Below are 25,825 nucleotides of genomic sequence, written 5' to 3' on the forward strand. Positions count from 1 at the left end.
ATAGCGCTTTCTTCACACAGTAGCCAAAAAGTATAAATACAGGGGTGCCTCTCTGGCTCAGTGGGTAGAGCATGGGACTCTCAATCTTGGGGCTATGAGTTTGAGCCCCATAGTGGGTGTAGAGATTTAAAATAATATCTTAAAAATAATAATACATATAAATTTATAAAAAGAAAAAGTATAAATCTCATTAACCATTTTCTTTCTTAAATTCTCCAAGAGATCTGTCACAGTCTGGTCTCCCCCAAGCCGACTGTAAGACAAGAATTTGCATGCAAGTTGTTTATTTGAGAGTGCAGACACACAGGGTGGGGGTATGGAGTGAGACAAAGAAAGGGAGGGAGCGCAAAGAAGGTATGACATCAAGCCTGCCTCCCTGGGCAGGGCAGGCCACTGAAGCTTAACCCCAGGGGAAGCACTGGGAAGTGATGTGAAACACTTGCCCTGGAATTAGGGGACCCAAGAGGCAAGGGAAGGTCTTTATACACCAGCCTTTAAGAGTGGCTGGCTTCAGCTCTCCTGGCTTAGATTCCTAGCCCTGAATGCACCTCCTCTCCTGACCTAGCTCACTGACAAAGCTAGCACTTTCTTCTATGTATCAGCCTTTCTGCTTATAGATCTGCACAACTTCTTCTTCCATTTGAAGCAGAATCACAAGAGGGTGGGAGAGCCACTTAATTTTGTTAATAGGATTAGAAGCTTCAAACACAATTTAAGGGTGATAATGTCTCTTGGAAGTTTGCTAAGCTTTAGTCTCATGTGAAAGTAGCTAAATTTTGTGATGCATGTTCTTTGACAGATTTAAAAAAAAAATGCATAAGCACCCTTAGTAGTATAGGAAAATTTCAAGTAGGGCATAGAAGATCTGGAATATTTAAATCTATTTATTGGGGCACCTGGGTGGCTCAGTGGGTTAAGCCTCTGCCTTCGGCTCAGGTCATGATCTCAGGGTCCTAGGATCGAGCCCCCCGTGGGGCTCTCTGCTTGGCAGGGAGCCTGATTCCCCCTCTCTCTGCCGGACTCTCTGCCTACTTGTGATGTCTCTCTCTCTCTCAAATAAATAAACAAAATATTTTAAAAAATAAATAAATAAATCTATTTATTAAGGTGCACATCATTTAATAATACGATGTATGTATATTATATCTATAAATGGCATTTATTATAACTATAGGTCTCAAAAGACTATAGATGAACAGGAAGTAAATAACTATTGGATATACTTCTGCCCTTAGATAAGCTTACTATATTTATTTTCCTTTCTTCTTCAATTGTTCTACGAAGTAATCATTACAAGCCACTGTCAGAGCTGCCACCATTACCACGAATTCATTAAAATCCACTTTGTTGTCCTTATTGGCATCCAGGTCCTACATTATCTTATCAACCAACTGGGGGTCCTTTTGGCACTAAAAGGAAAAAGAAAATTTCTAACTCCCAGGCTTTGAGGTTCACAACAACCAAAATTGCATTTTCCTTCTATTTACATTCAAGTTTTTATTTCCATTTTGGCATCTAAGGACAATTCCCAAGAGTCCATGTGCAGGTAGAATTGGTTTTAAATCCAATTCTAAAGGAGTCTGGCCTTCTGCTCCAGGGCCACGTAATTCTGGCTCGGATCTAAACAACAAGAAGAGCAAACAGCATCTCAGCAAAGTGAGCTGCTGCGCCTGAAAATCATTTACACTACTTCAAAGGTCGGGGCGGGGTGGGGGCCAGGACTCCAAACTGGAACAAAGCAGGCTTAACAGCCAAAAGGGGATAGTAGGGGGCTCTACCATTTACCAACAATGAGGCTTAGAGCAAATCATTTAACATTTTTGAATTTCCTTATTTCTAAAATGGGAAGACTATCTCCCCACAAAGTTGGGGGAGACAGGTTGCTAGATTTAGTAAATAAAAATACAGGACATTCAGTTAAATGCGAATTTCAGAACAATGGAAAAAAAAAAACTTATGTCCCTAATATTGCATGGGACATACAATATTTTATCTGCAGCCTTACTTGGCACAGCACCTGATACACAAAGAGGCACCTGATGAAGGGTAGGTCTTAGAAGGATGACTGCATTATAGGGGTGGAAAGTAGAGCCCATAGAAGAAGTCAGGCTTCAGAATGGGTGGGACTTGAAGCCTTCACCTGTCCTATGATGGGTGGTTGCTGAGAAGTATTTCTAAAAGTAGTTCATTCCCTCCAAGGATTCCCGTTGCCCTCTTAGTAGGGGCCAACCATTAAAAGTTTGGAAACTTTAATGAATCAAAATCAACTTGATCAAAACAACAATAAACTTCATGTGATTTTTTTTTTAAGATTTTATTTATTTATTTCTCAGAGTGCGCACAGGCAGACAGAGTGGCAGACAGAGGCAGTGGGAGAAGCAGGCTCCCCGCTGAGCAAGAAGCCCGATGCGGGACTTGATTCCAGGACACTGGGATCATGACCTGAGCTGAAGGCAGCCTCTTAACCAACTGAGCCACCCAGGCGTCCCAACAACAATAAACTTCATTTGAATAAATCCATGTGACAATTCTGACCTACTGAGACTTTTATTCTAAATGTTTTATAAACCAGTAGCCAAACTGAAAAGGCGCTGGGAAGAATTGCTATGTTAAACATTTTTTACTTTAGGGGCACCTGACTGGCTAGGTGGGCAGAGCGTGCGACTCTTGATTTCAGAGTCGTGAGTTCAAACTCTGCATTGGGCATGGAGAGGACTTAAAAAAAAAATTTTTTTTTCTTTCTCTTTTTTTTTTTTTTTTAACTTTAAAGTTTTCCTATAGAGGGAAAAGAAGAAAAGAGTGTCGTAATTACAAATACTGGAGTCTTAACACGGGGTTTGGACAAAAAACACCATGCAAGGATAACACACTGTGCTAAAGGCAATTCAAGGTGTCTGCATAAACATTGGAGTAAAGGGTTTTCCTCAGAACCCAAACACTCCACTGGAAGATTTCCTGTGTAGACTTTAATGAACTCCTGGCTATTTTGAGATGTGAACCTCTTTGCTACCTGACCGGTCACTGGCCAGACATACCCTCTCTGACCCTCAAAATCAGCCTGTGCTGGTCTGACGAAGCTAAGTATTTTTCATTTACTAGAAAACCTGCCTGTGCAGCAAAAAGTACCCCAGGTTTCACTTCTGGCCCAGTACATATTAATTTTACAGACAGATACGTGAAGCTCTAGCTCTAACTAGTGCCACTAGATATTAACTCTAACCCCTGCACCACAATGTTGCACAATTGAGAAAGCCTGAATGCCATTTGCAACCCTTGGAAACCCTAGCCACAGGCAACATGGAGAAGGCTACATGACTATGTAGAGATGACCCTCTGGCGACACGGGGTTGGGGTGTTGGACCCCTCCACCCCAACACACAAGACGAAAACCTACCTACAACTTGTGACTTTCTGACTTCCCAAATCATCAGCTGCTAAGAGCCCGCTGTGGACAGGAAGCCTAACCAGTAACATAAACAGTAGATTAACACACGTTTTGTGTCTTTATGTATTATATACTATCTTCTTTTAATAAAGGAAGCTGGAGAAAAGGAAACGCTATGAAGAAAATCCTAAGAGAAAATACATGTACAGGGACACCTGTGGGCTCAGTGGTTAAAGCCTTCGGCTGGGGTCATGATCTCAGGGTTCTGGGATCGAGCCCCGTACCCAGCTCCTGCTCAGTGGGGAGCCTGCTTCCTGCCCACCCCCGCCCCCGCCTGCCTCTCTTCCTGCTTGTGATCTCTCTCTCTCTCTCTCTCCATCAAATAAATAAATAAAATCTTTAAAAAAAAAAGAGAATACTGCCTCCGGGAGTTCCCCCTCCTCACACCCTAATGCCCTTCAGTGGAAGCCTTCTGCCTGTTTCAGACGGGCAGCATAGAACTTTCACAGGGGAGTTTTCTCCTCCCAATCCCCGCTCCCCCCAAATCTAGCAGGCCCCGCGTGTTCGCAAGTTAGCGATCAGACACCAGTACAGGGTCATTTCAAAACATAGGTTAAAATAATAATAATAAACAAAAATAAAATTAGATAAAAATCAATGAAAAATTAATAGAAGATGAAGAAAGTACCCAACATCCTACCTGTTCAGCCCGGTCACCGCTCTGTCAACAGGTGTTTATAATTAAACTCGACTCATTTATACCCGGGGTTTCACCTACGCACACCTGTTCCCAAGAAGACCAAAATTACCAGCGACAAGAGATTCAACTGGAAGTGCCTGTGTTTCTGTTTTTAATCATCAGAAGGAACAGGTGTGCCCTGCTGCCCCTGGGGCCCTCAAGTTAGCTCTGGCACCCACTGTGGGCATTAAAGAAGAAGGCAAGGAGAGGCAAGGAGGAAGTTTTCCGTACTCTCACGGTGGGGAATATGAGTGGACATTGCAGCCAGACGCTAGGGAGGCGATGGCTGGGAAGAACTCTGAAAACAGAGCAGAAAAGAAGAGCCACTGGTTCAAACCTGGAGACTTCTTAGCCAGGCCAATAGCAAGGTCAAGGGAGTAAACAGAGCAAACTAGTTAAACTAATCCAGCGAAAGGTTGTGCCACTGTCAAAAAAGAAAGAAAGAAAAAGAAAAGAAAAAGAATGTGAAAGTTCTCCACGGCAAGTCAGAAAGGAACAAAGTGATCCCCGCTGTGTATGTACCAAAAAAAAAAAAAAATCCCACAAACACATATGCATACATACTTGCATTTGCCCAAGGAGTCACTAAAAGGACGCTTACGAAATAGAAGTGTGGCTCTAGGGAGCTAGAGGCATAGAGGATGGAACAGAGTGGCTGGGAGTAAGTTACTCATTTATATATTTTCAACTTATTTTAATTTTTTCAGTTAAAGGAATGTATTACCTGGCCCAAAAGTGGAAATAGAAAAAAAGCCTAGAGCAGCTGTGTATGCTGGCTACCATGATGGGTAGGGTTCTAAGTGAGACAAAGTTAACAAAGAAAAAGAAAAACAACGTTAACAAAGAAAAAAAATAAAAAGGGCTCCTGGGTGGCTCAGGAGGTTAAGAATCTGCCTTTCGCTCAGGTCATGACCTGGGGGTCCTGGGACTGCACCCCTCATCTGCTCCCTGTTCTGTGGAGAGCCTGCTTCTCCCTCTCCCTCTGCTGCTCCCCCTGCTTGTGTTCTCACTTTCAGGCTCTCTCTCAAATAAATAAATAAAATCTTAAAAGAAAAAGAAAAACTAAATCCAGAAATTGCCCAATGTGCTTTTATTTTATTTTTAGTTTTCACTTTTACTTTACTTTTTTTAGAGGTTTATTTATCTGAGAGAGAGAGAGGCAGGCGGCAGCAGGGAGGGGCAGGGGGAGAGGGAGAAAGTCCGCAGTAGACCCTGTGCTGAGCACTGAGCGAAGAGCCGGAGGTGGGGCTTGGACTCAGACCCAAAGATCACATCCTGAGCAGAACCCAAGAGTCAGGGGCACTTAACCGACTGTGCCATCCATGTGCCCCTTGGCCACTGTGCTTTTAAATGCTGCCTGTTCTCTCAGGGCTGAAATTCAATTATATAAAAAGCAATATTTTATTTTATTTTCTAAATGCACTCTTTCCAAAGCTTATCATTGACCCCCCCACCCCCCACCATGATTCCAGCTACTCCTGTAATTTCAATCACTCCCCAAATTATATGTTCTGGCCTGTATCTCTCTGCTAAGCTCCAGAACCATCTATCCAATAGCCTGCTCGTCTCAATTCCTACCTCAATGTACCATAAGCATCTCAAATTCAATTAAGACCAGAGTAAAACCCATGCCCTCCCCACCCAAACCTGCTCCTGCTGCATCAGCCGTTCAGGCCAATATCCCTATCCACTGCCCTACCCACGGCCCTACCCTCCGCCCAGCTACCCTCATCATATTGTTTTATTCATTTTTTAAAGATTTTATTTATTTATTTGACAGTGAGAGTCTAAGAGAGAGAGAGGGAACACAAGCAGGGTAAGGGGTGGGGGAGGAGAAGTAGGCTTTCCAGCAGAGCAGGGAGCCCAATGCGGGGCTCGATCCCAGGACTCTGGAATCATGACCTGAGCCGAAGGCAGACACTCAACAACTGAGCCACCCAGGTACCTCTGCATTTTAAAGTCAGTGGAACTCACCCATTTCTCTCAATTCTTCCCTACCTCAGGCTTTGTAATTTTGGTTTCTATTAGCAAAACAGAGGTAACTCCTTTACTGCTCTCTCTGCTTTCTGTTCTCCATTCCCATTTCCATTATGCTGTCAGATTTGTTTATCAAAAACACAAATCAATGCCGTCACCCCTGGGCATTCATAAGTCTGACCCTGCCTACAAACTGACCAGAAGACTGCGCGCTCTTACTCTTCCCTTGCCTTGGCACATTCTGAGAATGCTCCTTCTGGCCACTCCTTGAAGCTTGGTTCAAGTATCTCCTCTTGAAAGTTTTCCAGCACTTTCCCTATCTCCAACCTCCCACCTCTGTCCTCTCTTATCACTGGAGCATCTCTTTATTGTTTTTATCATTTCATTGAGCACACAGTCCTATAATCAGGCTTGTTGTTGTTGTTTTGTTTTGTTCTATTTTTGTCTGCCCATATACTCCCTGCTCTCCAGACTTTGAATGAGGCCCTTGATGGCAGATTTGCTATCTGGTCCATCTTTCCATTCTATAGCACTTAAGAGCAAGATCCAACAATATGAGGGAAATGCTCAGAAATCTTTGCTGGTGGATGGTTTAATGAGCAAATGACCCATAAAGGAAACTGTAAGATCTCCAAAGACTTTAGCCTTGCTGAGTTTAACTGTCTAAAGAATTATTTAATTGCCTTTATTTCACACACACAAAATTGTTTCATCAAAGGGAGAAAGAGCCGACAGACATCAGTCCTTTCAGAGAATACAAAGAGTTTGAATTTGGAATTAAATATTTTCAGATTAAGCTGCTGAAGTTATAAATGCAGCCAAATGGGTAACTCTTGCAGGTGATATATGTCTCAGTAGTATATTTAAATCATATTTTTTGTTGTTTTTTTGTTTTTATTTGACAGACAGAGATCACAAGTAGGCAGAGAGGCAGACAGAGAGAGAGGAAGGGAAGCAGGCTCCCTGTGAAGCAGAGAGCCAGATGTGGGGCTCTATCCCATGACCCTGGGATCATGACCTAAGCCAAAGGCAGAGGCTTTAACCCAATAAGCCACCCAGGCGCCCCTTAAATCATATTTGATCACAAATTAATTTACTTGGAGAATTCAGTTGGCAAGCAAAACGCTTAATAGAATAGATATTTAAAACTGTAACGTTATAATCTGAATCAAGAGATGAGAATGTGCTCTCTATATTCTTTGCTCTTGGGGTTTAGAAACAAGGTTTCCACTTGGTTTGTGCTTGGCTTCAGCGGAGCTAGATGTTTCTTTTGGTAACTGCTGCCCCTTAGTGTCCAGCTACATTAGTGCAGCTGGAAGCCCTCTAATTCCAGAACGCGCTGGAAACTGTGTCAAGACTCCAGGCCCTTCAGGAGCTTATCTGTGATGTAAGCCAGCCCTGACCTCTGCCCTCCAGGAGTCTCTCAGAAACCAAGATAAAGTCAAAAGCCTTAATAAGACCCTGTCAGGCTCGGAAGACAAATGTACAAGTGACACGAAATCCCAGGGTGGGCAGGGAACACACATCTGTTTATAGCACAGAAGGGGTGTGTGGTAGCACTCTACATATTCTATTAATTCTTAGAGCTTTACTTTTCTTCTTTTTAATTTTTTTTTTTAATTGACAGAGATCACAAGTAGGCAGAGAGTCAGGCAGAGAGAGAGGAAGGGAAGCAGGCTCCCTGCTGAGCAGAGAGCCCAATATGGGGCTGGATCCCAGGATCCTGGAATCATGACCTGAGCCCAAGGCAGAGGCTTAAACCCACTGAGCCACCCAGGCGCCCCTCTTTTTAATTTTTTAAAGATTTTATTTAATGGGGCACGTGGGTGGCTCAGTGGGTTAAGCCTCTGCCTTCGGCTCAGATCATGATCCTAGGGTCCTGGGACTGAACCCTGCATCAGGCTCCCTGCTTGGCAGGAAGCCTACTTATCCCTCTCTCACTCCCCTGTTCGTGTGCCCTCTCTTGCTGTCTCTCTCTGTCAAATAAATAAATAAAATCTTTAGGAAAAAAAAAAAAGTACTTTCAGAGACGCCTGGGTGGCTCAGTCAGTTAAGTGTCTGACCCATGATTGTGACTCAGGTTGTTATCTCAGGATTGTGAGATCAAGCCTCGCATCAGGCTTCAGGGTGGGAGTAGGGCACCCTTAAGATTCTCTCCCTCTGCCTCTCCCTCCCCACAAAAAAAAAAAAAAAAAGAGTATTTTCAATTAAAACATCAACTGTAATTGTACAGTATTTAAAATTGTAATCTATCTCCATATTAGGCAATGCCCTTTTTTTAAAAGATTTTATTTGGGACGCCTGGGTGGCTCAGTTGGTTAAGCAGCTGCCTTCGGCTCAGGTCATGATCCCAGCGTCCTGGGATCGAGTCCCACATCGGGCTCCTTGCTTGGCAGGGAGCCTGCTTCTCCCTCTGCCTCTGCCTGCCTCTCTGCTTGCCTCTCTGTCTGCCTCTGCTCGCTCTCTCTCCCTCTCTCTCTGACAAATAAATAAATAAAATCTTAAAAAAAAAAAGATTTTATTTAATTAATTTACTTATTTATTTAAGTTTATTTATTTATTTATCACAAGTAGGCAGAGAGGCAGGCAGAGAGAGAGGGAGAAGCAGGCTCCCTGCCAAGCAGAGAGCCTGATACAGGGCTTGATCCCAGGACCCTGAGATCATGACCCAAACCGAAGGCAGAGGCTTAACCCACAGAGCCACACAGGCGTCCCTTAGGCAAATGTCTTTTAAGGTATAATGTTAATTTTAAAACTTCACATATAAAATTCTAGATTCAAGATGATCCTGTTATGTTTTTATATATGCAAGAGAAAAGACAAAGGAAATAATGCAAAAAGTTAATAGGCGTTTTTACGGGGTGATTTTCTTTTTTCTGCTTGTGTTACTTATTCTTGGTTTTGGTAATTTTAAATCTTCAGTAATAGCTATAATTCACTTTTATAACCCAAAAAATGAAGTAAAGTGTTTTAAAAATCATAGAATTGGGGAGCCTGGGTGGCTCAGCCCGTTAAGTGTCTTTCTTTGGCTCGGGTCATGATCCCAGGGTCCTTGAGCCCCGCATCTGGCTCTCTGCTCAGCAGGGAGTCTGCTTCTCCCTCTGACCTTCTCCCCTCTCATGCTCTCTCTCACTCTCAAATAAATAAATAAAACCTTTTTTAAAAAATCATACAGCTGACAAAGCATTTGAACCACTGAACATAGATTTTTGGCTGTAATATTCACAGACTTTCCTTAGGCACCTTCCAGTTTGCAAAGCCCTTTTTGTGCACACTAGTAAGTAACACATATTTGCCTAGTGCTGGACATAGTCTGTGGGAAATTATATAATTCAGGCAAATGCTCAAATATTACCAAAAAATACATTAAAGGTTATTATTAAATACTAAATCAACCATAAGATACATACATAATTGGACCTCCTTTTTCACAAGAGAAAAAGGACAGCCTCAAGTTAATGCTTTTGAAGTTCCTTTTACCTTGATAGATTTTTCTATTCCAAAATCAGTTTAAAGGGGCACCTGGGTGGCTCAGTCCATTAAGTATCCACCTTCGGCTCAGGTCATGATCTTGGGGTCCTGGGATTGAGCCCCCCTTGGGCTCCCTTTTCAACTGGGAGTCTGCTTCTCCCTCTCACTCTCCCTCTGCCCAACCTCCTGCTTGTGCCCTCGCTCTCTCTCTCCCCAAAAAAATCTTTAAAAATCAGTTTAAGGATCAGCATGCGCATTCACAGGTGTAAGTGGGCTGCCCTGTGTGTTTCCCATCCTTCAGAAAACAATTAGGACAATGACGTGAAGGGCAGAGGAGGAATTCCAAGGAGGGCCAAGACTACACACTTGTCCTCACTCTTGCAGTTCAAAAACAAACAAACAAACAAAACAAAACAAAAAAACACAGACTTAGGGGACTGGCCATACATTCCTGTCAGGAAAGTCTGTCTCTGCTCCAGGAATTGCAGAAGGGAGACTTCCGTTCTCTCCCCCTTAAGTGATGTTTCCTACAACCCTGAGTTTCCTGCTGAAAGAAAAGTATTTTTCATCTTGCTCTCTACCTGAAAACTAAAGCTGAGGGTCGAAAAGAAGAGGAATTATAGGGATGCCTGACTGGCTCAGGGGGATTGTGTGCTCGAGTCCCATGTTGGGCATGGAGATTACTTAAAAATAAAATCTTAAAAAGAAAGGGATGCCTGGATGGCTCAGTTGGGTTAAGCGTCTGCCTTCAGCCCAGGTCATAACCGCAGAGTCCCGGGATCAGCCCTGTGCTGGGAATCCCTGCTCAGCAGGGAGCCTGCTTCTCCCTCTACTTCTGCTGCTGCTCCCCCTGCTTGTGCTCTCTCTCTGTTAAATAAACAAATACAAATCTTTTTAAAAACTCACACAATCAAGGGGCACCTGAGTGGCTCAGTTGGTTAAACTGCTGCCTTCGGCTCAGGTCATGATCCCAGGTTCCCGAGATTGAATCCTGCATCAGGCTCCCTGCTCAGTGGGGAATCTGCTTCTCCCTCTAGCTCTACCTGCTGCTCCCCCTACTTGTGTGCTCTCTGTCATATAAATAAATAAAATCTTAAAACAACAACAAAACAAAACAAAAAAGACTAAAAATTGGAAGGGGAGATGAACCATGAGAGACTATGGACTCTGAAAAACAATCTGAGGGGTTTGAAGTGGCGGGGGGGTGGGAGGTTGGGGTACCAGGTGGTGGGTATTATAGAGGGCACAGCTTGCATGGAGCACTGGGTGTGGTGAAAAAATAATGAATACTGTTTTTCTGAAAATAAATAAATTGGAAAAAAAAAAGACTAAAAAAACCTACAAACAAAAAACATTGCAGCTTCTGCTTTGCTTCCTCTTGGACCATGGACTTTGGGGGAAGTCAGTCACCATGTTGTGAGGACACCCAAGGAGCCCTACGGAGAGATCCATGTGGCAAACAACAGAGGCCTCCAGCCAACAAGCAGCACCAACCCACCAGGCATGTGGGATCCTCCTTAGAAGGGGGTCCTCCAGCCAGAGTCAAGTCTTCACATGACTGCACTTCACTTGGAGCTTTTGGGAAGCTCCTAGTCACAACCAGATCTATACAGCTCCCAAATTCCTGAAATTATATGAGATAATACATGTTGTTAAGCAAAATTTGGGGTAAATTGTTATGAAACATAGACATCTAGAGTAGCTAATTAGTTAATAGTCTTTTTTACATGACTCTTCAGAAAAATGGTGCCATGTAAATAGATAGATTCTTTCTATTAAAGGTTCTCGGGAATAAAAACGTGAGGAAATTCTCGTATGTGGTTTCGGAATGGAGAAACATGCCAGCCTCTTACAGTAGAGGGCACTGTTTCCTATTTTCTACAGCACCTTTCTCCACAGCAGCAGTGAAAATTTAGGGGAAGTCAAGTTTTCTGCCAGTGACTTCCTTGAATGTCTTAACAGAGTTAATACAGGGTTTTAAAAAAATGTGCAGCTTAGCCAAAAATCACCTCAGATCACATAGTAGCTTTGCTTTATCACTCCTCAGCAACATCCAAACAACATCTCCTTTAATAAAACTTCTCTGGATTATTCCCAAAGTTCTTTGCCATGCATTAGCACTTATTTCTCATTTGTCTGTTTCTGTGATACACAATCCAGAACTCCAAAAGCCTTCCACCAGCCCCTTCCCAGCTTCCCACGGGGAGAAGTGGAGAGAAGAGTGCCCATCTCAGAGTCTTCAGGGGCAAAGTTTTCTCCTCCTTCCCTTGAAGCCCCTCCAATAAATGACAAACCCCAAAGTTTTCTTCTTCTGAAAGCTGACCTGTAGCACAGGCTCATTCCAACCAGTTGGCTACCACAGAGGAGGTGAGAGTTCCTGGTACAGGCACCATACATAGACTGGCCGCGGTGGCAATGGCTGCAGAAGAGTCGAGCACCGTCTCCAGGGCCTGGGGCCACAGAGGGAGTTCTCTCCCCCAGCCAGTTCTGCAGTGTGGTTTTGGACATCATTCTTAGAAGATTCGCCTCCAGCACTGTTTCTTGACAGTTCTCACAAGAGTTTTGAGAGCCACTCATGTTTACATCAATGAATTCCTTTCTGCTTCAGCAGCTAGACTCAGCTTCCATTGCTCACAATTAAGAGCCCTAAGTGAGGCACCCCATTCAAGACACTCTGCTATAGGGGCGCCTGGCTGGCTCAGTCAGGAGAGCCTGAGATTCTTGATCTCAGGGCTGTGAGTTCTAATCCCACACTGGGTGTAGAGAGTACTTTAAAAAAAAAAAAAAAGAGTGCCTGGGTGGCTTAGTCATTAAGCATCTGCCTTCAGCTCAGGTCATGATCCCAGGGTCCTGAGATCAGCCTTGCATCGGGCTCCCGGCTCTGTGGGGAGACTACTACTCCCTCCCCCACTACCCCAGCTTGTGTTCCCTCTCTCACTGTGTCTCCCTGTCAAATAAATAAATAAAATCCTTTTTTAAAAATTACATAAAATAAAATAATAAAATACTTCTGAAAAGTTGATCAAGCCTCCAAGAAACCCTGCCCTTGGTTCAGAAAGCAGCAGACTCCACAAAGACCTGGCCTGATAGACTGGATTTGCCAGTTTCAGGTTAAGTAGCAAACCTATGCAAGGCTGTAGAGCCTCATTATGGTTGCATCTTTCCAGACCACTAGATTTCCGGGAGTTTGCTAAGGCTCTTCACTTCCAACCAGAGCGGAATGCGGTCCTTGGTGTGAAGGTCCGACATCATTTGTTTTTCTTTGGAGCTTTAATACATATGCCTCCAAACGACCTGGATTCCAAAAAAGTTATTTGCTCATTTTCAGGATGTGCACTCCTACTTTTCCCAAGAGCTCAGAAACAGACGGGTGGTGGTAAAAGTTGCTCAGATATCCTAATCTTAGTCAACTCTGAGTTCCCAAGTTCATATAATAATGATCTATTCCTCCTCCCCTTGATTTGGCTCCCAATTATATGGACACGATATCCTTCAATGTTTACTTTTCTTTACCCAAACCAAATTATTTGGTTACAACTGAATAATCTTTTAGATTTTTTTAATATTGTATATATCCACCAAGTTGACACATTTCTCTTTAGAGTCTATAACCTTACCAATATGTTTATTTCTTATGTATCATCCCTGTGAAGGAAAGTGAGTTGAAAAACTCCTTTACTTACTTATAAACATAATTTATTATTATTTTTTTTAAAAGATTTTATTTATTTATTTGACAGAAATCACAAGTAGGCAGAGAGGCAGGCAGAGAGAGAGAGGAAGGGAAGCAGGCTCCCTGCCCAGCAGAGAGCCCGATGTGGGGCTCGATCCCAGGACCCTGGGATCATGACCTGAGCCGAAGGCAGAGGCTTTAACCCACTGAGCCACCCAGGCGCGCCACACAATTTATAGTTTTGGAATAAATGTTGAGAATTCTGAAAGAATTTGTTCTGAAAACTCTGAAATTCTGAAGAATTTGTTTTTAGACATCAGAATGATTAGCCCCCACATGCTTCTCATTGCCCCTGGATGGTCGGATGGATCAGCCATTTCCCCTCACCTCACTCTTGGCCTGATGTTCCCTGAACCAGTCTGTGCTGGTTGACCAGCAAGAGAAGATGGCAGAAGGCTGAGAAGGAATGAAGAACTCTGGGAAATCCCTTGAGTTTCACGTACTCCTGGAACTTCATTTTGATCACCTCAAGAGAGGCTCCACCCTCTTTGCACCTATCAAAAGGTAACTGACAAATTGAAATTGGTCCTGGCAGTTCCATCTTTTACTTTTTTTTTTTTTTTTTAAGGATTTTACTTATTTATTTGACAGAGAGCACAAGCAAGGGGAGCAGCGGAGGGAGAAGGAGAAGTGGGCTCCCTGCTAAGTAAGAAGTTCAAGCAGGGAGCCCAATGCGGGGCCCGATCCCAGGACCCCGGGATCATGACATGACCCGAAGGCAGATGCTCAACTGACTGAGCCACCAGGTGCCCCCAGTTTCATCTTTCAGCAAGAAAACTCTTTATGGCTTCAAATTCTGAATAGATAAGAACTTCCACTGAGCCCTTTTAAAAACTGGCTAAAGAAAATGGCAGGCGAATTTAACTAAAGATGTTCCTAGGAGCTCATGGTCTTATATTGTATTTTAAACAATTTTTATTTTTTCTAAAAATCTTGGTAAGAAAGTTGCTACAGAAGATTCTAGGTTTGATTATTAAAATCAAGAATGGCATGGGTCAGGAAAATTTTTATCTACAGAATCCATCCAGAGAGAGAATGAATATATGGAAGCCCAGATATCACATGATACATGTAAGTCTTATATGGGTGGGCTGTGTTTGATACTGTTTCCCATTCCCTGCCTTCCTAAAGCTTCTGTTCTCTTTGTTCCCATGATCTCTTACTACGCTGGTTTCCCTCTAACCTCTAACTCTTCTTCCTCCATGTTCTTTCCTCTGCAGGAATCTTGACTTCCAATATCTGCCACTTAAATGTGGGTATCTGCCATAGCTCTATGTGGTCAACGCAGGCAATTTTATCTACTGTGATGGTTGTGCCTTCCAACTATGAAATTCCAATTCCCAAATCTATTTCCTCAACCCTGACCTGAGACCCCTGAGAATCATATCAGCACTGTTTTAGTTCCATTCAATTAGAATATAGACCTACAACTTCTCGGGTCACACCAGTGTTTTGCATAGCCTATCTGCCTACTCTGGTGCCTAAATGGGCTATCTCTCAATTGGATGGGAGCCCCCGATGTGGGGCGACTATCTGGTAAGAGCTAAGTAAGTGAGAGAATCACCTGAGACAAAACAAAAAAGAGACAGAAGTTTACTGAATATACCTCAGGGAGCAGCAGGCAGGACAGCTGAGGAGAGGCTGTCTGGAATGAGACAATGAATGGGGGCTGTTTTTAAATGGAGGAGATGAGAAGGTACGGTGATGTATGGAATCTTCCCTTTTTTCGGAACTATGCCTGGTTTTAAGTAGCCCATTGGTCAGTTAGGGCCTGTGGCTATTTTGAGGTGGGTCGCCTGCTAGACCTTGTGCCTTCTACATTCCATTGCTCAAGCCTATTTGCCTAAAAGCTGGCCTTTGACTTATCCTTTTTATACTTACACTTCCAGGAGGAGAATTAGGTTATAAAGTGTATTACTCTTTCTTTCTTTTTTTTTTTTTTAAGATTTTATTTCTTTATTTGACAGAGAACACAAGTAGGCAGAGAGGCAGGCAGAGAGAGAGAGAGAGAGAAGCAGGCTCTACACTGAGCAGAGAGCCTGATGCGGGGCTCGATCCCAGGACCCTGGGATCATGACCTGGGCCGAAGGCAGAGGCTTTAACCCGCTGAGCCACCCAGGCGCCCCCTTTCTTTCTTTTTTTAAAGATTTTATTTATTTGACAGAGAGGAAGAGAGATCACAAGTACGCAGAGAGGCAGGCAGAGAGAGAGGGAGAAGCAGGCTCCCCGCTGAGCAGAGAGCTGATGTGGGGCTCGATCCCAGGATCCTGGGATCATGACCTGAGCTGAAGGCAGAGGCTTTAACCCACTGAGCCACCCAGACGCGCCTGCTTTACTTTTCTTCAGACTTGAATTGGCTGTATATAGGCTATACTACTTAGAATGCATTTGTCATCAAGTACTAGAAATGAATACAAGTGCTTAAAACTTAATAAGGACATCTGCTATCTCACACAATAAAGGTTAGTTGTTTCAGTATTTCAACAGTGTCAGCAAGGACCCAAGATCTTCTGTCTGTCTTCTAGCTCTCATCCCTGACTTGTCCCCTGGTCACAAAGTAGCTGTCTGAAGTCCAGGCATTGTCTCTTTGGAATAGCTATGTAGGATTATTTGGAGAAATCCATCCATGTCTCAGACTTTCTAAATTTTCTAATGTTATCCCTGTATTCAGTCAACGCAGGAGAGAAAGAAGTTTCTAAACTGTATCAGACTGGACTCCCCCAAAATTGCATAAGCAATTTGGTGTTTTGGGAGACTGCCACTTGACTATGTTGAGGGAAGCTGCTAGGATTAGTCTTTTACAAGTCTACTAGGGGGATGGCTATTGTTTGAACATATCCTCCCCTCTCTATGAAAACTGTCAGGACAAATTCCCATGGGGTCTTTGTGTAGAGAAGAGTCCTGATCTGTCTAAGCAATTATCTTACATACATTCAATTGCCTGGCCGATAAGGTGTCCTCTTTTTCTTTGGTTGTTAGAAGGACTGGAGTCAGCCAAACACATGACTTTATCACCTATTTCAACTCAAATACCTACAGCAGGGGTTATGTTCGAACTGTTTAACAAGTACAACACACATGGACCAATCAGGACTGACAGCAATTATAAACAATGAGTTGGCCTCCATGGCCAGGCAGCTAATGCAGACAGGCAAAAGAGAGAATAAGAAAAAAAAATCTTGACTTATTTTTGTTTTATTCACATTTGATAGAGATCTGAGTCCAGAGAAATAGTCCATGATGATGAGTGGGGATGACACTCTGCCTCAGTGTTGGGAATGACACTACCTCAGTGTTGCCTCAGTGAGGGGACTCTGGTAAATTGCACAGGCCACACCCTCTTAGGAATAGGGACTGTTCCTCAGATTCTGATGATTACCACCAAACTACAATATGGCTCAGAGCTCCCAGAACATCCACTCTTTTTTTAGAAAAAAACAGGAATCCTCATTTTTGAGAATGCCTGGATTTTAACTATAATTCAAAACAGCAAAAGAACACACCCAAATGAAAATAAACTGACAAAGCTGCAGGCCAATTCCCACGGAGGAATTCAGCTCAACCCAGCCAGCTGTGACTTCCGCTTATTAATCTTACTCCACCACTGGCCCCATTTTATGTTTCAGTCTTGTGGTTTCTTCTCTCCTACTTAATTTCCAATTTCTTATTCTATTTTGTGTATTCTTATGTATCACTTTAAATCCTACCTGGAAGGGGGCACACACTGGGTGGCTCAGCCAGTTAAGTGACTGCCTTCTGCTCAGGTCATGGTTCTAGGGTCATGGTTCTAGGATCGAGCCCCACATCAGGTTCTAGGCTCAGCAGGGAGTCTGCTTCTCTCTCCCTCTGCCTGCCACTCTGCCTGCCTACTTGTGCTCTCTCTCTGTATCTCTCTGTCAAATAAATAAATAAAATCTTTAAAAAAACCCAAACCACTTTATATATATATATATATATATATATATATATATATATACACTTATATATATATGTGTGTGTGTGTGTGTGTGTAAAATCCTACCTAGGGCAGAGCAGAATATAAATAGACTGCAGGATACCCTCACCCCCCGTATGCCATCAGTATCTCACCCCACAAGTCGCACGAGACTGTGTCATTTGTACTCCATGGCATCCTCACCCCTCTAGTCCATATAGGACTCTCCTTGATTTGCTGTCAACAGCAATACCCACACTCACCGCACTGCGTAAACCAGTCCTCCTAAAGCTCCCTACGGCCTCAGGCTTTCCTCTATCCCTGCACAGGAAGTAGACTAGAGGATAATAATAGGAGCTAACATTAATGAACACATAGCCTGGCCAAGCACTCTCCTAAGCATTTTTTTTTTTTTTTTAAATATTTGACAGAGAGAGATCACAAGTAGGCAGAGAGGCAGGCAGAGAGCGGGGGGCGGGGGGGAAGCAGGCTCCCTGCTGAGCAGAAAGCCCGATGCGGGACTCGATCCCAGGACCCCGAGATCATGACCTGAGCCAAAGGCAGCAGCTTAACCCACTGAGCCACCCAGGCGCCCCTCTCCTAAGCATTTTAAATGTACTCACTTCATCCTCAGAAATCTTTCTTTTTTTTTTTTTTTTAAGTAAGCTCAATGCCCTAAGTGGGGCTTGAACTCACAAGCCAAAATCAAGAGTCCCCTTCCACACCAACTGAGCCAGCCAGGTGCCCGATCATCCTCAAAAATCTTAACAGGAATAATTGGGCCAGGTTTACAACCCTTTAAGCTAAGGCTTACATAGCTTTGCCAAAGTCACCGCCATGGCGAACTAAGGATTTGAACCCTTGGCATCTGGCTCCAGAAGTACTTAATCTTCACCACTGGGAGGCGTGCATGCAGGGTTGGCGGGATGGAAATCTGTCTCAAGCTGTTTCTTGGAGACTCGGTGGCTTCCTCTTTTTCCTCAGAGACCCTTGGGCTCTAAGTCATAAATTACAGCAATTCCTGCTTTCGTTAGTGATAAGGAACACGCCTTCCACGCCCTGAGTCTGGACTCTTGCGGCCACAGAGGCTTCCTCAGAACCCTGCGATTCCCAGCCAGGCCTCCTCACTGCAGCTCTGGGACAGACACATGACTGCTCTAAACTCCAACCCCTGAAATTTAGATAAGAGCATTCGCCTTACCTCATCTCCCCAGAAGGCAACTGGAAGGTCAAAAGGGGGGAAAAAAGGGGCGGGGGAGGTTCTTGCTTCTAAACCTAGTAGTTGGAGTTTGAGGGAGGAAGGCTTGGGGCCAAAAGAGTAGGGGTTGGCAAGCACAAACAAGGGCAGAAGGCAGGTGCCATGGGGCAGCCTCTTTAAAAGGTGCCCTTACCCTGGCCACAAAGGAAACACACACCCCCACACCCACACACACAGCGCCACACACAGCCACACACACAGCCACACAGCCCATAAGCAATAAGCAGCCTGATAGAGGCTCAGAGCCTTGGGGTTCTGATAGGCCCCTTGCCCTGCGGTTAGCTTCCTTCTGGCTCCTGTGGCTATTCTGGCTCCTGTTTGACTCTCACCTCACCTTGAAAACTTCAGGGTTTCCTGTCCCTGTCCAGGCAGAAGAATCCAGAAGTAACTTCAATATATAACCGGGGCTCCCTGGACCTAGACCTCCTCAAGACATTTTACTTAATCTCATGTCTTCCCAGACATATCATGTCATGCCATGCTCATGTCTTCCCAGATGCCAGTTTCATTCCACTCCCAAGAAGACCCGGCAGGCATGTGTACCCCTCCTCAGAGCTGCCAGCACTGGGAATGGGGAGACCATCAATGCTGGGCTTGTCCAGCATTGATGTCCAATACACACAACACTATCTTGAAACAAAGACTCCAGCACAGGTTCTAAAGACTGGAACATTTCTCTTCCTGAAATAACTATTCTAACCTACCTGAAAACAAAAATTAAGAGGATCAATCCTGTGTCAGGGGACAGTGAATGAATGAGCTGTGTCAAGTAATTAGAAAATGGGGGCACCTGGTTGGCTCAGCAGGTTAAGCCTCAGGTCATAATCTCGGGGTCCTGGGATCTAGCCCCATGTCGGGCTCTCTGCTCAGTGGGGAGCCTGCTTCCGCCTCTCTCTCTGCCTGCCTCTCTGCCTACTTGTGATCTCTCTGTGTCAAATAAATAAAATCTTAAAAAAAAAAAAATGACACAAAAGGTATGTACGCGATTTATCACATGCTCTGACAGAGGTATACAACCATCCCTCCGCACATACTAACATTCACTCAGGATCCTGCCTTGAATAACTAACCAAATTCAACACCCCTTACACCACGAGCTACTACAGCAGCTACTACAGAGGCCTGAGCTGAGGAGGCCACAGATACGGCTGCAGCCAGCCACGGCATTATGGAGGGCACGGATTCTCTGCCTTCCACTGAAATTCTGCCCCAAGAGCCCAACATCTGAGGGCATAAGAGGACTATCTGAATCTGACTACAATAATCAAACCAAACCAGATCATTCAGCACCAAGCCAAAATCAAAAGCATTTGGAGTCTAAGATTTTAGGAATATTTATCACTTCATAATGGCCTCTTTCAGGTCTCCTGGTTTCCTTTATTTTTGCTTTCATAACTGTGAGATTTCTCTATTCCTTTTGCAATAAATTAAGTTAAAACAGCAAAAAAGGAAAGAAAGGAGGGAAGAGGGAAGGGAGGAAGTGAAGTAGGGAGGTAGGGAAAGTTCAGAGTATGCAAATGGTAAAATTATAGAATGACAGGCATTCTAGGGAGATCAGACCAAATACGTAGGAGCAAAAGGCACATGTGAAATGTCCTCATTGCCAGTTAATGATAAATCCTGTCAGCGTGGAATTCTCAGGCACAGCCAGCCAGATCCAGAGGGTGGAGGTCCTGGTCTCTGTTTTTCCCCATCCTTAGAAGCATATTAACATCACCATGAGGCAGCAAAGCTCTATGAATTTTACTATTCTTGACTGCTTCCCGTAAGTGCAATATGAACAGATCAGAGATCTTAGTCAACAGAACCTTCTAATCCTGTAGCATGCTTTTTGTATGTGGAGGGCCATACTGTATGTCAGTGGAGGGCAACTAGGAAAATCCAGTGGGAAAAGCTACAACCTGTTTTCCTCAACAAATGCATTGCAAGGGAGGATAAAAGATAAATTAAGAGACTTAAAAGACATTAATCTGTTGCAGTGTGAGCTTTCATTGGGTTCTGACTTTTTTTAAAACTAAAAAAAGAGGGCACCTGGTTGGCCCAGTTGGTTAAGCGACTGCCTTCAGCACAGGTCATGATCCTGGAGCCCTGGGATCAAGTCCTGCATCAGGCTTCCCGCTCAGCAGGGAGTCTGCTTCTTCCTCTGGCCCTCTCCCCTCTCTCTCATACTCACACACACACACACACACACACACACACTTTCTCTCTCAAATAAATAAAAGCTTTAAAATAAATAAAAATAAAACTGAAAAAAAGAAACCACTAAGAATATTTGAGACCATTGGAAATTCGAATGCAGACAGAATACTTGATATTAAGAAATTGCCTTTTGTAAAGCATAATTTTTAAATTCTGTATCTCAGGGGCACCTGGGTAGCTCAGTGTGTTAAAGCCTCTGCCTTCAGCTCAGATCATGATCTCAGGGTCCTGGGATCAAGCTCCTCGTAGGGCTCTCTGCTCAGCAGGGAGCCTGCTTCTTCCTCTCTCTCTGCCTGCCGCTCTGCCTACTTGTGATCTATCTCTGTCAACTAAATAAATGAAGTATTTTTTTAAAAAATTAAAGTAAATAAATTCCATATCTTTTAGAGTACTGAAACATTTACAAGTGAAATAAAACAATTTTCAGGATTGGCTTCAGAATAAATGAGATGAGGAGGTGAATGGGGTAGAATTTAACAACAGTTAATGTTTGTGAGGACTGAGTGATGGATACACAGCACTTCCTTATACAATACACCATCTGCAAGAGTACAAATCCTCCCTAATTAAATTTGAAAAAAGAATTATAGTTTTAATTAACAGAAACATTATTGAATAAACACCATCTTCCTCTTGGCCCTGCAATTTTTTTAAAAACCACAAATTCTGATAGAGCAGTTATATATATATATATTTTTTTTTTTTAAACATTTTATTTATTTGACAGACAGATCACAAGTAGGCGGAGAGGCAGGCAGAGAAAGAGAGGCGAGGAAGCAAGCTCCCTGCCGAGCAGGGAGCCCGATTTGGGGCTTGATCCCAGGACCCTGAGATCATGACCCGAGCAGAAGGCAGAGGCTTTAACCCACAGAGCCATCCAGGTGCCCCTAGAGCAGTTGTATTTTTAACAAAATCTCCCATCTACAAAAATCTTTGGAGTGAAAACCTGTCTGTCAACAGTAAGAACAAGACACAGTCCCCTACAGGTGCCCAAGTGGCTTCTGAAAGAACTCAGAACACAGAGCTTGGCTACAACTGCTTTCTCCGGATTAAGTAATTAAGTCTACCCTGTGTTACACAGAAGCTATAATTAAACCCTTCTGTGTACTGACATCATTCACCCCAGGCTACATGGTGAAACTGGGGTGAGGAACTTGGAACTGAGCCAAGACACAGTGATGTTGTGAATTAATCCATTTGCAGGTGAGCAGGCCAGGGCCCAGGGCCCAGGGCTCGGAGTTCAGGCTGTTAGTATCAGCTGTGGTGACCAAAGCCATGCCTTCACATTCTCCATCAAGGAAAGATAGAAAACGTTCTAGAATAGGGGCACCTGGGTGGCTCAGTGGGTTAAGCCTCTGCTTCGGCTCAGATCATGGTCTCAGGGTCCTGGGATGGGTCCTCAGCAGGGAGCCTGCTTCCCCCTCTCTCTGCCTGCCTCTCTGCCTACTTGTGATCTCTGTCAGATAAATAAATAAAATCTTAAAAAAAAAAAAAAAAAAAGAAAGAAAGAAAGAAAAGAAAACTTTCCAGAATAAACAACGTTGGGAACAGAAGTTTTCTGCAGCCCACCCAGAAAAGCAATTTAGATTTCCTCTCAGAGATAATACAAAGAGAAATGAGACAAAATTTCCCCCAGGCCAGACTCTTTCAAACATCCGGGTGAGAAGGAGCTGGGGGAAAATATAGAGGAAGGACACAGCTTTATTTCTTCCAAGACATTCAGATTGGCAAGTATTTCAGACTGTGACAACTGTTTTTACGACAGAGCAGGTAAACAGACACGGACACAGTGTTGACAAGTGCAGACTGACCCAACATCCAGAGGGTAATTTATTGTGATCAGAATGACACACCCCCTTTGACCACGAAATTCTATTTAAAAAAAAAGTTATATTTCTCGTAACACAGTATATCCAAAGACACTCCACCCTCAACAGTTCCCTCTCCTGAATCACACTCATTAGCATATTCTAAAGATAACAGAATCACTCAGCGGTTGTCCTGTCCCACAATCCTCTGCTCCCTTTCGTAATTCAACCTGCTGAACAGGGTCATGTCATTATCATGTCTACTTCCTTCCTTACTTCTCATTCTTTCTTGAACACACCCACCGTGGACTCCTATTCCCACCATGTGACTGAGATATGGTCAAGGTCATCAGTGTTCTCCATGAAGAGCACTGGCTCACTTCTCTGTTCGGATTTTATTCTACATAGTTGACCACTCTCTCCTACACATCTTTGGCTTCCCTTCTTTGGCTTTTCTCTCTCTTTTCAATCTCTTTAAACAGACTCTTTTTCTGCTCAAAGGTTAAGTGCCAGGATACCCGCCTGGCTCAGTCAGTAGAGCGTGAGACTCCTGATCTTGAGTTGTAAATTCAAGCCCCAGGTTGGGTGTAGGGATTACTTAAAAATAAAATCTTTTTTAAAAAGGTGCAGCAGGGTGCCTGTGTGGCTCCGTCATTAAGCGGCTGCTGCTTCTGCTCAGGTCATGATCCCAGGGTCCTGGGACTGAGCCCCATCCCTGGCTGGCTGCTCACCAGGAAGCCTGCCTCTCCCTCTCCCTCTCTCCCCCTGCTTGTGTTCCCTCTCTCACTGTGTGTCTCTGTCAAATAAATAAATCCAATCTTTAAAACAAAACTCTGCATTTCTCTAAAAAAAATAATACTTAAGCAAAACAGTGTTCAGAGGGATAAACCATAATGATGGCCTTTCCCAAGCCACCTTTTCCTTCATGCTTTCCTTGACTTTCTCCTATTCTCAAGATCTAACTTTGGAATAGGCTGACCTTTTTTTTTTTTTTTTTAAAGATTTTATTTGACAAAGAGAAATCACAAGTAGGCAGAGAGGCAGGCAGAGAGAGAGAGAGGGGAGGAAGCAGGCTCCCCGCGGAGCAGAGAGCCCGATGCGGGGGGGGGGGGGGGGGGGAGAGGGGGGCTCGATCCCAGGATCCTGAGATCATGACCTGAGCTGAAGGCAGAGGCTTTAACCCACTGAGCCACCCAGGCGCCCCTAGGCTGATCTTCTTTAAAGGCTCTCCAGCAGCCCAAATACTGGAGGTCTGGTTTTGCTTCTAACTGAGAACATTGACCGCACAACTACTGCTAAGGTAGGAATCCTGATTACTTGCACTTAATAAGCAATAACATTGCAGAACTGTTTGTGGCATGGAGAAAAGAACCACTCACACTGCTGCTAGGTGCTGATGGCTTGCCTGGAGCTCCCCATGGAGGCTGCAGGCTCGGGCAATGGTTTGTGCAGGAGGGGATGGCCCCTAACTCCAGTTGAGCCTACTCACTCGCCAATAAAGACAGAGCTGGGAAATACTCCACCAAATGACTGACTCATAGAGGCAAGAGCAGCCTACACCCGAGCCAGCTCAGACTCTCCTTAATAAAGACAAAGTGCGGAGAACCCCCGACTCTATGAGGTTCCTAGGCTTTAAAAAAATGTAGGACTCATCTGCCAGAGGTTTTCATTTCTTTGTTCTTCAGAACTGGGGGTGGATGACACATGCCTCTGACTAGTGGAATCAAAAACTTCTCTCGTAAAGACAACATCTAAACTCTGCAGCACAGAAAGATGACTTTGATCAATAAAACTGGGGGGGGGAGCAGTGACAAAATTTACCTTTGATTCTGTTAACATAGTCCAATCCTACCAAGGGCCTCCAGTGAGTTCAAGTTCCAGGAAGAAAGTTGTAATCACTGAACTATGCATACTGATGAGATTACAGCCCCAGGACTTAAGAAATCTTGGTGACCAGGAAATCAGTTAGTCTGAAACTGCTGCTATGAACGACGTTAAGTGACAACCAGGAAATATCCATAAAACAACTCCAAACCAGGCAGTTAAGCATTCTTGCCTGCACAAATCCACATTCACTTTAAGACCACCCTCTTAGGGGTGCCTGGGTGGCTCAGGGGTTAAGTTTCTGCCTTTGACTCAGGTCATGATCTGAGGGTCCTGGTGATCTCAGGGGCTCTCTGCTCAGCGGGGAGCCTGCTTCTCCCACTCTCTCTCCCTGCCTTTCTACTTGTGATGTCAAATAATAAATGAAATCTTAAAAAAAAAAAAAAAAGGAAAGAAAGAAAAAAAGACGGCCCTCTTAATTTGAATGGAGCCAGTGGAGTGCAAAAGATTCAAATTTGCAGATGATTTAAAAATGTGAACCCCGCTGTGCCTGGATGGGCCAGTTAATCGACTTGTGGTTTTCGTCTCAGGGGCAGTAGGACTGAGTGTCCTGCTCAGCACGGAGTCTGCTTGAGATTGCTTTCTTCCTCACCCCCACTTTGTGCCTCCCCCTGCCTGCTGGCATGCACAGGAACCTCTCAAATACATAAATAAATCCTTAAAAAAAAAAAAAAAAAGTAGTTTGATGAAAAATTAACCAACATCAACAACCCTCTTCCTTAGGAAACTAACAATAATCACCCATACAGGGAATATTACCTGGTCATTAAAAGTAATGAAAAAGGGTAGGTGGCTCAGTTGGTTAAGCATCTGACTCTTTTTATTTCAGCTCAGTTCATGATCTCAGGGGCATGGGACTGAGCCCTGTGTGGGGCTCTGCACTCAGTCTGCAAGTCTGTCTCTCCCTCTTCTTCTGCCCTTCCCCCAACTTGTGCTTGCTCTCTAAATAAATAAAATGTTTAAAAAATGTATTTTAAAAAAATTAGGAAGATCCACATTAATGGATTTATAAGTTAACATGTGTGCACATGTTATATATTCATGTATTTAAGATATTTAATATATAATATTCAAGATATATATTTAAGATATTTAATATAGAATATATATATTTTATAAATAAGTTACTATAAAAATTTGTTTTCTTTGGGAGATGAGAATGGGCATAGGTAGGAAAGAAAATTTTCATATCATATGTTCTTGTTCAGTTTAATATACCAGCATGTATGATAAAAATGACTAATAAATGCAAATACCAAAGTACGTTTTTCCACTGGATCAGTCCATATACTACCTGCAGGGCCCCTGGGAGCCATCTGCTTCTGCTTCTTTTTCTTCTGTGTCCACCATCTTTTTGCTTTCTTACCTGTAAAATGAAGACAACCCAAGCCTGCTATGAGACACCAAGCAGAGTGTTCTGGGAAGGCAAGCGTATAC

General features: G+C 43.7%; 1 protein-coding gene across 1 annotated transcript; it reads right to left on the minus strand.

Moving 5' to 3' along the window:
• Window positions 1-1,250: 1,250 nt before the first annotated feature.
• On the minus strand, window positions 1,251-18,078 carry S100Z (S100 calcium binding protein Z). Its single transcript, XM_044224471.1, is given in 3 exon segments — window positions 1,251-1,409; window positions 17,503-17,576; window positions 18,054-18,078. Coding segments are annotated over 3 exon segments (258 nt in total).
• Window positions 18,079-25,825: the final 7,747 nt, after the last annotated feature.

Source organism: Neovison vison, chromosome 1 (genome assembly GCF_020171115.1).
Source record: "Neovison vison isolate M4711 chromosome 1, ASM_NN_V1, whole genome shotgun sequence".
NCBI lineage: Eukaryota > Metazoa > Chordata > Mammalia > Carnivora > Mustelidae > Neogale > Neogale vison.